The sequence below is a fragment of the Pseudorca crassidens genome, chromosome 13 (genome assembly GCF_039906515.1).
Source record: "Pseudorca crassidens isolate mPseCra1 chromosome 13, mPseCra1.hap1, whole genome shotgun sequence".
Classification (NCBI taxonomy): domain Eukaryota; kingdom Metazoa; phylum Chordata; class Mammalia; order Artiodactyla; family Delphinidae; genus Pseudorca; species Pseudorca crassidens.
In genome coordinates this window covers 8,949,247-8,963,415 of record NC_090308.1, presented here as the reverse complement: position 1 = coordinate 8,963,415, position 14,169 = coordinate 8,949,247, and the positions used below count along the sequence as shown (strand labels likewise).

The 14,169-nt window shown below is 45.1% G+C and overlaps 1 protein-coding gene across 10 annotated transcripts in view; it reads left to right on the top strand.

Moving 5' to 3' along the window:
- TULP4 (TUB like protein 4) overlaps positions 1-14,169 on the top strand; it is a 226,098-nt gene that overhangs the window by 124,671 nt on the left and 87,258 nt on the right. The window contains exon 2 of one of the 10 annotated variants that reach the window (XM_067701662.1): positions 4,967-5,212. The exons of the other annotated variants lie outside the window; for them this stretch is intronic. Within the exon in view, the coding sequence (XP_067557763.1) occupies positions 5,210-5,212 (3 nt within the window). The 5' untranslated portion in view covers positions 4,967-5,209. The remainder of the gene's footprint in view (positions 1-4,966; positions 5,213-14,169) is intronic. 10 annotated transcript variants of the gene reach the window in all.

The window sequence follows — 14,169 nt, the reverse complement described above, 5'->3', positions numbered from 1 at the left end:
ACATTTATTTAATATATGTGTTACATGACACGAGAGCCTTCGTGAGGAAATGAGCCGTGAAGGAGTGCTTAAGCCTAAGTGTTTCGTGCTGGGTTTGACGCGGACTGGGAAGTGGTGGGAACGTGATAGGACAGAAGGGCTGTGGCTGAGTGCAGGGAACTGGGGGAGCTTAGCCAGGCTCGTCCGTCCAGTCCTCTCACGTCCCTCCATCTTCGGAGACGATGGTGCCCCTTCCCTTGGGGTACGGGGAGGCCACCTCTCACATGAGGGTCGATGACCTGCTTCAGGGGAGAAGGATGAGGGCAAGGTCCGAGCCCTTCCCGCTCCTGCCGTTTCTCAGATTCCTTCAGTGTAAAATATGCAGCGTGCCAGCGTGTGCACATGTTGGGGAAGTGCGTCCTGAACCCCATCAGGGTGATGACCTAACAGGTCGCTAGTGCCCGGACACACAGCCAAAGGCTTCCCGGCTTCCTCACCAGGTCCTAGGGCTGGCCCTGTGGAGCCTGACGTCCTTAGTCCATCTGATCTGGGAAGTCAACCAGTTACCCCTGGTAAACACCACATGTGGGGAAGGTTTCACCGCTTCTCCAAACCAGGCTCACGGCAGGCAGGCTCCTCTCCTGGATGGCAGCTCGCGACCCGGTGTGACCGCTGGGGCCCGGCGCCGGTGTCCTCAGCTCCCAGTGGTGGTCGGCCCAGTGCCTGGCCCCCGAGGCTTTTGAGGGCTGCCTCTTCACCACGAGGCCAGACGGTGCTTCCTGCAACACTGACCCACATTGCTGCAAATGACGCTGCCCCCGCCCTGCGTAGGAAGAGTGCCTTTCGCTGAGGGGCAGCTGTAGTCACAGTTTAATATGCTGCCCTCACCCCAAGCAAAACACCTTTCACTCGTGGAACCACCTGTGTAGACTCTGCGAAACCATTTTCCATTAGTATACAGCTGATGTTGAGTTTTCTTTAGTTGGAGTATCGTTGATTTACAGTGTTGTTAGTTTCAGGTATACAGCAAAGTGATTCAGTTCTCTCTCTATATTTTTTTTCAGATTCTTTTCCATTATGAGTTTTCTTACTTTTAAATGCCTTAACAAAATTACAGAGCCATCGCGACCTCTCAGTGACTGGTATGTTCTGTTTTGGGAACACAGGTCGTTGCTATGGCTGCATCTGAGTGGTGGCTGTGTGTTCATCTGAGTCCGGCGGTTTCTACCATCCACCTGTCGGTCAGGGGGTTTCTAAGTAGAGAACACCCTCGATGTGCGTGTGCAGGTGTGTGTGTAGGTGTGCGCAGGTGTGGGTGTGAGCCTCTGCTGGCACCTTCCTCTCACGGGCACCAGTGTTCACTTTGGAAAAAGATGTTTTCCTCTGCCTCAGTTTGGGAGCTGTTCAGAGTAATCCTTAGTTTGCTGGGAATCTGAAAGGCTGGCAGCTTGTCCTAGGACTGCTGAAGTAACAGGAGAAAGGAGAAAAGACAGGAGGGGTTGCTGCTTGGCAAGGAATGGCCTTGTGGGCTTAAATGTGCTCCCTTATTAGCAGCTTTCACCTGGGTGGGTTTTCCGGATGCTGAGTGGGTGTCCCAGCATTTTATGTGACCACATAGCTGGCGAAGTGGACGTTTAGTCCTGTAGGGCGCTGCCTCGCAGACTTAAACACGCATATGAGATGCCTGTTGACATGCAGATGCTAATTCCCTGGGCCTGGCGTTGCTGATGTTCTGACACTTGGGGTAATTCTGACCGGGCTTTCGGATTCCAGTACTCAGAAGAGAAGGTGCTAGCATGTTATAGCCATTGCTTAACAGTCTGTTAGCCTCAGAACTGTATGCTCCAAATCACATTTAACAGGATAAAATGTTTACTGATAAACATGAAATTTAACTATGTTATCATTTTGTTACCATTTTGATAAAGTTTATCAAATTAAAGAATTTTAGGGCTTCCCTGGTGGCTCAGTGGTTGAGAGTCCGCCTGCCGATGCAGGGGATACGGGTTTGTGCCCCGGTCCGGGAAGATCCCACATGCCGCGGAGCGGCTGGGCCCGTGAGCCATGGCCGCTGAGCCTGTGCGTCCGGAGCCTGTGCTCCGCAACTGGAGAGGCCACAGCAGTGAGAGGCCCGCAAACTGCAAAAAAAACCAGAAACAAACAAACAAACAAAAAAATTAAAGAATTTTATCTATAAACCTTTTTAAAATTTACTGAAGTGAAATAATGTAAAGATATTTTTTATACCTTAGCATGAGCTACAAACTTTCCTTGAACAAACACCTCCAATCCCCATCAGTTAAAAAAAAAAAAAAAGCACGTACTCCAGTAGATGGCGTATTTATTTACATATTATAGGCTACTATACCAATAAAAAGTGTGTACCTTATAACATAAACACAAAAGAGAAACTGTGAACGCATGCGATGTCAGTGAAATAGTGAAATAAGTAGTAATTTTAAATGTCTTGCCAATCTGGTGGATTCATTCCGTCATTCATGTCTGAAGGTGTAGTGCTTAGAAGGCCCTCTGTTGAGTCACAGTTGTCCTTGTAAATCAGTGTCTACAACGGTCATCTCGGTAATTTCTTTCTTGATAATTTGAAATATATGTATGTTTATACATATATACATATTTAATATTTATGTAGGTTTATTTAATACACACATGCAGGCCATGTCTTGTCAGATCTGTCTAGATCAGCCTTGTACTTTTGTCACTGGTGAAGAACCCATTCGGACAGTAGGGAAAATGTCAGTCCTACCATTTTCTTGTTTTCCCTTGTGCTTGCATAATTAGTTTTATCTTCACCTTCGTTTTCTTGGCAATGTCTTTTTAAAACTGGTTGTCCTCTTTGTGAGGTTGGCTTGGGTAAGCTGGGTGCACACTCAGAAACGCAGCCCTGGGTGTGCGTACGTGCGCGTGCCTAGGACGGCAGCAGCGCTGCACAGCTCCCCCTCCTCCTCTGGGGCCTGGCCTGTCGTACCTGACCTGGGGAACCTTTCCGAGTTGGGGACCAGAGGGCCCCACTATAGTTCATATGTTAAATATTGATAACATTTTTGTTTACTTTAACTTCAAATAGTTACAAGGAAAAGTATTTCCTCCCCGCCTCCCAGTGGATTGCCTTGTGTACACCTTGGGGCACCTGTGCTAAGCTGCCAGGTCAGTTGGAGGAGGTTACGGGGTCTGCCTGTCGGAGCTCTGATCCGGTCCTCAGACGTGGAGGCTTCCTCGGGTGGCAGTGGCACTCAGTGATTGCCGTGTCCTAGTCAAGACCACAGCTCTCTTTACCTTGTAATGGCAGCGTACTATGCTTCACTACAGCCTTTGGTCGATGATGGTTTCTGTCCTCTTGAAAAATGACCTCATGTTCAAAATGGTCAGGTGTCCGTGATGTGACTCTGCAGTCTCCCCAGGACCGTCAGTCAGGGCTCCACAGGACAACAGTGTTTCAGCCTCATAAATGTAAAGACTCAGGTTTCTCTTGACTTTATATAAAGTTTAACTCTACAAATGGCCTCCCTTTTCCAAGTCAATCCCTTGCTCTTACCAAAAATTTTACACAGTGAATCTTGCCTTTCTGGCTTCTGCTGAAGAAATAATTATGTACCGAATATGTACAAAGGACCCCTCTCCCTGTTGCCTTCCTCCGGCGTGGGTGTGTGTCTTCCTGCTGCTCAGGCCTCTCGGGAGCGCCCTCCCTGGGGCATCTGGTAGGAGCTGGGTTTGCTTTTTCAGCACCTGGAGCTGAAGCATCTTCCACTAAACGGGTACAGCTGCTGCCCTGCCTTCACGGCGCACGTAAGCTCCCAAACTGGTTTCATCAGAATCTCCTGGAGGGCTTGCCAAAACACAGATGGTGGGCCCCACCCCAGAATTTCTGATTCACTTGGTCTGTGGCAGCCTAAAAATTTGCATTTCTCACAAGTTCCCAGGTTGTTCTGTGTTGGTGAACCTGGGACTAGACTTTGAGAACCACTGGCTGTGGTAACACCAAGTTTCTCATCAGTCTCATTTTTCCAGACTTAACAGAGCGTCTTTGGTGAGCTGGGTGCCCTCGAAGCAGAGCCTGAGATGGGGATTCTTGTTTGAACAGTTTACTGAAAAGGCTCTCAGGAGAGAGGGAGTAGGCGGCGTGGGGCAAGCTGGGCCAGACTCAGCACGGGGTCCAGCTTCACCCCTGCAGCAGCGGAGAAATGGGGCAGAGGGCACAGATCACCTCCCGGGGCTGCGTGTTTTCTCCCTGAGGAATGTTGGGTGGGATTTCGGAGACTGCCTGGCGGAGCAGATGGGAGGGAACGAGAGAGTGCAGGTGATGTGATTCAAGCTGGGGCACACGTGGACTTGGGGGCTTGAAAGGAAGGGGACGACTTGGGTTTGTCTGATCCCGAGAACACAGGGTGGGCTGTGATGCCCCGGCCACTCTCCTGGCTGAGGCTTTCTCAGCAACGTTAGAAAACGATGTGCTCCTTGATAGCAGCCACTATTGTGGATGCTGTCTATGGGGCTTGATCGTCCGGGCGCTGGCCCACGGGCTGTACTTGCATCGTCTCTAACAGGAAGGAGACGGCAGTTTAGAGATTAAGACAGGCTTTGGGGTCTGACTGACCAGGGTCATCCCTGGCTCTGTTCCCAGTTGCTGAGAGATTTGGGACAAACTGCTGAGCACCTCGAAACCGCAGTTTCCTCATCTTTGCGGTGGGATGGTCCTCCATACCCAATAGGGCTTTGGCATGAGGATTAAATGAGGTGCTATGTGTGAAGAACCAAGCAGATGGTGAGTCCAGAATGAATGGTAATTATTCTTCTCTGCAGTTGACTCTTGCAGCAGTCCTGTCAGTTAGGTGCTGATGCCTCTGTTTACAGATGAGCAAACTGAGGCTCAGGGAGATTGTGTGACTCACCCAGAGGCGGGCGAGGCGTGTGTCCCGTTTTTGGTTAACGGTACTCACGATGGAGTAGAATTGACTCTTGTTTTTTACAGGTTAGTAAAATAGTGGCTGAATTCTTCGGCCACCGTTGCCTTTGATGATTCCCTTCACAAAGAACGTTTGCTCCAGAAATGTGTCGAGCAGTGGATCATTCAGCAAGATGCAAAGAAGTTGAGCGTTAATAACTAGGAACATAGAGCGAGATGCAAACACCGAGTGGCTAAAGTGGAATTTAGGTGTAAAAAGGACTGGAAGTACATTTCCGGTATCTCAGGCTATTGACTGAGATCCAGTGAATGGTAAGTTATACTGCAGAAGCACATATGCACAGAAAACTAAACACTGAGAAATACTTTGAAGGGGAAATCTCAAATGCTAAATATATTAGGGAATATATAATTATAATTTTTTGTTTGTAGCTGTCAAAAAGCCCACCCCAGTTTTCATTCTGAAAGGGAGTACTGGGCAGAAGGGAAGTCTCTTGCTTGTTGAAGGAATTCTAGATAATTAGTGTTTTAGCAGGGAATGCTAAGCTCCCCTGGCCCTGGGGGTTTGGAGACACCTGAGAATGTCTTTCCCGCAGGGATCTGTGGCTAAGGAAGCCTCCCCACGCGTTCTCTCTGCATAGAGTGTTTCTGGCACCTCGCTGAGCCCATGGTTGTACAGTTACTTACCTGCCTGTCTCCCTGTCCTGAGGGCCTCTCGGGCGTGTGAGCCAAGTGCCAGCCTCGGCTGTCTCTCAGGCTCCAGCATGGTGTCCGGCGCGGGGCAAATGCCCGCTAAGTGTAAGAAGTGCCTCAGGGTCCTCTACTGTGTCTTGTACATTTTAATTGGGGTGTAAGCCCAGTGTCATTTGCCTATTAATTCTATAGGCTAGCCACCCCAGTACTTTTTGTTAATAATTGCATTGTTGGAAATGACGTAAGTCATCCTGGTAATAGTTTTGGTAACGCAGAATTTCACTTCTAGCCTTTCAAAGTGTGAAAGAGTCATAAATCAATTTGATAAGAAACTCAGCTGGGTTTTTCCCTCCTATAAGTTGTGTTTATGTTGTGTATTTCTGTGTATCATATAACTTAAAAGAATAATGACGTTTCATTTCTTAACATGGACTCATTGATGGGACAACGTGGTGTTCTCGGCTGTGTATTGAAATAAGTAAGCAGAAAATAAGGTCTCAGTAAGGCCTCTCAAGTGAGAAGAGAACATTGGCAGGTAGGTGTAGTTCAGGTTGACCAGTTGTTCGCATAAAACGCAGTGAATGTTTGCCTGTGCTGCTTACTTTCATCTGTTGCACATATTCTGGGTTGTAAGTGTAAAGTGTCCCACAACCCAATAAGTAAACAGAAGAGGGACTTTCCTGGTGGTGCAGTGGTTAAGAATCCGCCTGCCAATGCAGGGGACACAGGTCGAGCCCTGGTCTGGGAAGATCCCACATGCCGCGGAGCAACTAAGCCCGTGTGCCACAACTACTGATCGTGCGCTCTAGAGCCCGCGAGCCACAACTGCTGAGGCCGCGTGCCACAACTACTGAAGCCTGCGAGCCTAGAGCCCGTGCTCTGCAACAAGAGAAGCCACCGCAGTGAGAAGCCCGTGCACCACAACAAAGAGTAGCCCCCGCTCACCGTAACTAGAGAAAGCCCATGCGCAGCAACAGAGCCAATGCAGCCAATTAATTAATTAATTTAAAATACTTTAAAAAAAAGAAGTAAACAGAATATGTCAGACAGTGGTGAGTGCCAGAGATGGAGCTGTGCTGGGCCCTTTCATTTGGAGGCGCTGAAGGGACCTGTGTGGGGTGGAGCCTTGGTCAGAGGGTGTGGGCGGGGCCTTCCAAGCAGTCAGCAGAGAGTCAGCTCTCCGCGACTTAGAGACTCATCACCTTGTCTGTAGCTTACCTGAGCCTGACCTTCTCACTTGTCTCACGTAGAGTGCTGTCTTCTAACTTTTGCTGTTCTCCGGAATCACCCTAGTAGGTGGAGACTACACCTCCTTTCTCTGTTCTTTTGTTTGTTTCTTTTTTCGGTGGATATGACTTCTTCATAATGCTCAATGACCATCTGGTTTTTGTAAAAGTGGTTCAATCTATACCTCAATGTGGTTGAAATTAATCACTCAAAAGCAGTGTGGTATTCTGGACCGATTTTTAGGAGCCTGAATCTTCGTGCTGGCTTATAGGTAAGTCATGGAAAGGTCTTAGATAAAACTTTGATGTATGTTGTCTTATGTGAAAATGCTCCCCGACTTCTGAGAAAGTTGTGAAGTTTCCCAGGGATGTTATGAGGACAAGTTAATTAGAATTCTTTGGTGCTGCTTTGAGCTTCAAAAGCACAAACATCGCCTAAAACCTAGTTCTGAGTTGACCTCCCGTAGGTGATTCATACCTCCCATGTGGTATTGTCTTCCTAATAACCGTGCTTTAAAAAATTGAAATGCAGCCAAATGTACAGTGCAGTGCAACCAAGGATTCTCCAACAATAGTTTTTAAAATACTGGTCTCCCTCCCTTTGACTGAGAAGTAAGAGAAAGTTCAGCTAATTTTAATATAACTATGGTTTTCTGTACGGAACTGCACCATCTTCGTTTCTGTTTTCTCACAGACATCCATTCTTTACTCAATTTTTGTGACACAAATATTATAATTTTGAAAGAATAACCATGGTCAATGCTATCTGCCAACTGATTAAAAGGAAAAAATGGGGGGGAGGGATAAATTAGGAATTTGGGATTAACATATACACACTCCTATATGTAAAATGGATAACCAACAAGGACCTACACTATAGCACAGGGAACTATACTCAGTATTTTGTAATAACCTGTAAGGGAGAAGAGTATAACTGAATCACTTTGCTGTATACCTGAAACTAACACAACATTGTAAATCAACTGTATTTCAATAAAAAAAAAAAACCACCAATCTGTGATTCCATCTGTGAGCTCTCTGCTTTTGCACTTCAATTCAGTCCAAACAACAATCAGGCACTACCCTCGGGGCTGGGACTGTGCTTGGCACTGAGGTACCGAGGGTTACGGCACAGTGTGGTACACGCTGCACTGGGGATTCGGCAACGTGTGGGGCAACTGAGAGCGGGGGCGGGGGGCGGGGGCAAAGCAGGGGCACCGGGCACTTGGGCAGGAAGAGCTCCCCACGGGCGGTCAGCTCAGCTGTGGCTCGCACGTGGTGAAGCCGGTCCTCGCATGCGCTCTGGTCCCTCTGTTCCCCCAGGCTGAGCCGTCAGCAGGGCTGCCTCGTGCCCTCATGCTGCTGCCAGTTGAGAACGTTGGGAAGCTCTTCCCTGTGGCCGTCTCTCATCTGACTGAAAGCTGTGTCAGTTCCAGGAGCCCCGAGGAGCTCTCTGGTGGGGCAGTCCTTTAGGACAACCATCCACGGGCTCTGGTGAAGGTCAGTCAGTGGCGCCATTGAGGGAGGGCTCCTCACTCTCCTAAAGGAAGTCCTGGCTGGTTAACACGAGCTGTATTAAGGAGCTGCTCTTCCCGGGCACCAGGGTCTTGTGATGTGGGAACAAGATGGGGACGGGGGGTGTTCCCTCTGCCCATGAGTTTGTGGTTCAGTTTAAATACAGAATTCAGAAGTGAGAAATTGCTCGAAAACAAGATACTAGTGTGTGCAGAGATGATGACAGGAAATGGAATTGTTGTGAGGCGATGTGAGGAACTTAGCTTTTGGAAAGAGGAGGACGAATACACAGTTATTTGGATTAAGGAGTCGTGCAGGTCTGTTCATCAGCGAAGGGAAAGTATGAATCTGAAGGAATGTGCACCAAGTAGTTGAGATCTTTGTTTCAGAAGTACAGCATCTCAGGGAATGTTCCTTTTCTACTTACATACTTCTGTAATGTCTGAATTTTACTTAGTGTATATTTACACGACTAGAAGGAAGGTTAAGAGGGAAAATCGTATATGAATATTTGAGAAAATTGTAAGATATTTTAACTTCTGGGCCCCACTCAAAACCGTCAGCTTTTCGGGTCCCTAGGTAGATAGGCCAGAGTGTCACACCCAGATTAGGAGCACGTTGCCTCTGAAATCCAAAAGGGGCCCAATCAATTTGACACATAAAATTAACTATCACTATACATAGAAACTCAATCTGTATGTAAGTCTTGAACTAATTACCTAAAAAGTAACATCTCTCAGGTTTTTAAAATTATGAATGCTTAGGAGGAAACTTTTATTTAGCTCCTAACTCTGGTTGAATTATTATAACATATTCACTCAGCTCCCATCAGCTACCCACCCTCCTACCAGGTGTTATGTCATGATCCACGTGCTAGATTTTTTTTCTTGGGTGGCAAATGTGTTGAAGTTTTGCAGGATACTGCACTTAGGCGTGACTAGGCTGTATTTGCTTAGTACTTGACCAATTAGAATCCAATGTGTCAAAATATTAGAGCTGGAAGTATCTTTAGAAATGGTCTAGGCCAATTTACTTTTTCAGACAAAATGAAGATGCAGGGTGTTAGAGACCAGAGTGGAACTTGGGCTTTCTGTTGTCAGTGAGAAGGGCTTCTCGGTTCTGGCTCTGCCCTGCTCCCTTGGATCTGAGAGGCGTGCTTTAGGCTGGGCTGAGAGCCAGCTTGTTGGGAGGTGAGCTGACGTTCTGTCTTCAGTTGGTAGTCTGGCAAACTTGGCCACCGATCAAAGGTGGTGACTGAGAGGTAGCGATCTTAAAGAGCAGGATGTTGAGAATCCTGCTATCTTAACTAGTTGCTCTGAGAATTGAAGAGGAGCATCTGCTAGATTAAATGTAAACGACTAAAGTACACACCTGGTTGACAAGGTTACTATCATATTTAATATACAAATTTTTAATTCAAATGGCCAAGTTAACTACTTGAATAATTGAATTTCCCTGTAGCAAATTTAGTGGCAGTTCATCAGTAGGTAGACGCTTAAGAGCTTAAGATCAGCCTTTTTGTTTTTTGAGGCCGTAGCATCACCGGTACTAAGGCCACGTTTAATTTCGATTTGTCATCTTGGAGTTGGGTGGATGGTGATGTGGAGGTCCTCTGGTTCTAATCCAGAAGCACCCCCAGACACACACAACTGGTTAGATGAGTTGCTTCCAGGTACCCTTGGCAGTTGGCTGTCCGGCCTCTTTTTTAAACCCTTTCCAGTGTTCCAGCTGCCTTTTGAAGACAGCCCCTTCCAGTGATTGGCCGTGCTCCTTGTTAGAAAGTTCTCTTTCACAGTAAACATTGGGCTTATAATTTGCGCTTATGTCTCCTGGTTCTGCCCCAAGACTTTTTTCTAGTTTTCTCAATATTTTTCATAGCTCATTTTGGATAGGCAAAAATTCTAGACTAGAGATTTCAGCTTTCTAATTAAAAAACAAGTTGAGCATCCTTCACAAATACAGTAGTTTTCCCAGGGTGAATAGGTGTTTTCCTCCCCCGCACACACACCCCAAATAGGATCATGAAGTGATTCTGCCTTACTTCACTTTATATTGATAGGTAGGAAAACACACTGGACTAGGAATGGAGGTACCTGGTTCCCAGCCCCTGCTCTGCCTCTTGCTATTTGGGTACTTCGGGCAAGTGAACCTCCCTGAACCTCAGTTTCCTTTTCTATAAAGTGAAGATGATAATGCCTGCTCCAGGTACCAGGCCCTTTTGGGAATCAGTTGTTTTTGTAGTCTGTCCATTTCCCTACAGATATAGGAGGTTAACTCCCTTGTTTTAGAACAGAACATTTTGAATTATAAATTTGATTTATCAGGGGCTTAGATAACAAGTTATGATGATTAAAAAAGGATAGATGATGCTTTCTCAGGAGTCTAAACCCCATGAATGTGGTGGGTTGACAATTCAGTTTATGCTTTTCTGTTTTTATTTTAGAGACTGGGAAGAGATTTTAAGAAATTCAAGAAGAAATAAAATGTATGAGTTATATTGTGGAAGCTAACATGTTTGTTGGCTTAAATTAACACTGCATACCTCTAGTGCGGTCCGTGTGAAGATCCTGGTTTTAGCTGGGATCCCTGCTACCTCCACATTAGAATCAGATCTAAATCCAAGGGGGAAAAAGTATCATTTGCTAATAGACAATAATGACTTTAGGAAATTAGCGACCTTTGCTGCTTAATGCTTTTTATTCAGAATACTTTAATTTCTCATTTGTTCCTGCCTGATTCTCCTCTTTTGGTACTTCAGGCAATCTGCTTTATTTACAGCTGCTGGCACCTGAGTCCTCTCTGTGCGCTTCCAGCCAGGCTCACCAGGCTGGAAGGCTGAACAACACAAAGATGTGCTCTTCCCACTGTGAAAACAGTGGACGTGCGGCCTTTTTCTTTCCTTTCCTTTCCCTTTCCTTTTTAAAATCAAGCACTGAGTCCATTTTTTCACACACTCTTCTTCTCTCTTGCCAACCAGAAACATATTACTTATTGAGAAATTAATTCTAAAGTATGGAATTGGGGTTGTTTCACAGTCACGGTTTTGGGGGGAAGAAATAAAAATGTGTAAAAGGAAATAGTAATACAGTGTTTCAATCGAATTTGGTGCATGTGACACCGGTTTTGAGCTTTTTGTGTATGTGTGTGAATCATGTTTTACAAGAAATGTTTAGTTCTGTATGATAGCCAGTGATAAAATCTTACATCCTCCTTTAATGTTGTTTGAAATTTCAAAAGAAATGACTGAAAATCAATTAAAGCATGTGTAGTATACTTTAATAACAAGTTTTTAAAAAGTAAATCAAAGCAATTATACTTAGTATGCTTTAATTATGCTTAATATGCTTTTTTCAAATTCCACGTATTCCAGCCCCACAAACCATGCCCCCAAATCTGATATGTTTTTAGGTCCTTCTTTGAGATACACTGCCTGGCACATTATCTTATGATTTAACGGATTCTAACTAAAATGTAACTTGAAGCTTGAAAAAGAATGCTCTCAGTACTCTGTGCATAATGGGTATCGCAATGATCTGATACCTGTGTAAAGTGTACCTATGTTAAAAAGAACAACAGCCTTCATTACCAACAGGATAAAAGCCCAAGTCCCTTTAGCCTTTCTATTGAAAGACACTGTTGGACCTGACTTAATACTTAATGAAATTTACAGCAGGGGGAACAGGTAATATATTTCCTTTGTTTCTTTTAGAGGAGTATAAGGATCAGTTAAAAAAAAGCTGAGACTTGAACACAAGTGCTAATAAGTATCCTCAGAAGTTAATTTGAGTCATTCTAATGACTCAACAGTAGGGTTGTCACACTGTGCTTCTAGTTAGCATTTATTAATAACAAATGATGTTGAGCATCTTTTCATGTGCTTATTTGTCATCTATATAACTTCTTTGGTGAAAGGTCTATGAAATCTTTTACCTTTTAGAAAACATTGAGGTTTTTTTTTTTTTGAGTTCTGAGAGTCAGATCCAAACAAGGTCCGTTACATGAATCGCATTAGGTTGCTATGCCCTTTAAATCTTTTAATCTATAGGTTCCTCATCTCTTTATTGTTTTCCTTGCTTTAGGAAAACCCAGAACATGAGAAATTCTGTAGGAAAAGTGGATTTTCCTAATTACATCCCCAGGATGTTCTTTAGTCTGTTTTTCTGTCTTCTGTATTTCTTGTAAACTAGTTGTTAAGGTCTAGAGACTTCAAGTTTGACTTTTTGGGGGGCGGGGGGGTGGGTATTGTTTTGGAATTGCTTCATGGATGGCGTCATGCACTTCCATCAGGAGGCATGTAATACATGATTGTCTGCCTTTTTGTGATGTTTACATTGGTGAGTTAGGGATTGTCAGTTTGATCCATTCATACTGCAGTCCCATCAGCCTTTCACCTACAGCCATGGTTCCATTAGTAGTTGCAACATGATATCCTAATTTTGTCGTTCCTTCTTTATTTATTAACTGGAATACTTACACCAAGAAAAACTTTGCCTCATCAACTGTTTGTTTGTTTTGGGGTAGTGTTTGTAAATAATGGCAGGATAAATGTGGGTTTTGGTTTTTTCCCCCTTTTTGTGCCTGGTTTCAGGGCAGAAGTTCTATACCATTCCCTAAAAGTTAACAGTGAGGATTTTACTTTTTAGGATTGTCGTGAATTCATGGATTTTAGCATGCATGAATTTTAAGGTACTTGTCTCAGCGCCTTGCACTTTTTGTTGGTCAAATTGTTCCGTCCTTGGTTCCTGGGAGCCCTTTCCAGTTGGGTCTAGAGGTCTTTTGGTATCTGTTTTGCCTTGTGGGATACTAAGATGTCCCAGGCTCATCTTGTAATTTGTTGATTTTTTTAATGTCAAAAGCCGTTTACCTACCCAAGTAGCAACGAGCACACCTAGATCTTGGTTTCTTGGATCTAGACGCAGACCTTAGTTTCTAGTACCATCTTCCAGTAAAAGGAACCAGGGTTCCATGGAGAAATGTCTTATTCAAGGACTGGAGCAGGAAATACACATGAGTCTGGCGCATCTCGTGGTGTCAGAAAAAAAGATGGCACTCAGAAAACAAAACGAAACACATACAGTGTCGGGGGTGTGTCAAAGGGACGGAGGAACCAACTGAAACTGCTCCCAGTGGCCAAAGAAGGAAGAGTCTGAGCAGCAAAATACATGGAGTGGTGTTGGATTATAACCCAGAATGTAGAGCAGACATCCGTTAATTCTATTAGTGTCCATACTGGTAAAATTAGTGGAGAAAAGGCAAATCTCCTGAGCAGAAGGGTTGTTAAGTAATTTATGTAGACACTCCTCCCTCAAGGAGGTGGAGCATAACGCCAGTCCTGAAGTGTGGGCTGCCCGTGGTTACTTCCTTCCGAAGAGTACAGGTGAGGAAAGGGGGAAAGGCAGAGTCAGTTCACAGTGGAGAAACTGAACGGAGACTGCTTAACCAGGTGATCCGAGTTAAACTTCAACAGCGACAGGTCATGTTGAGAGAGTGTACCACTGATGGCATTTCACCTCTGTGGTCGTCCCCCCAAACTCCTAACTCCAGCCTATCACGAGGAAAACATCACACATACCCTCATTGGAGGACACCTACGAGTTCTCCTCAGAGCTGTCCAAGTCAGCGAAAAGAAGGGACGTTTGAGAGACTTTCTTGTTGTAGTCAAGAGGAGCCTGAGGAAACGTGATGACCAAATGTGGTACTCGAAGTGGGGTCCTGGAACAGATAAAAGACACTACATTAAAATTAAGGAAATTTGAATAAAGCATGGGCTTTGGTCAATAATAATATATCCATATTGATTTATTAATTGTGGCAATATACCATGCAAATGTAAGA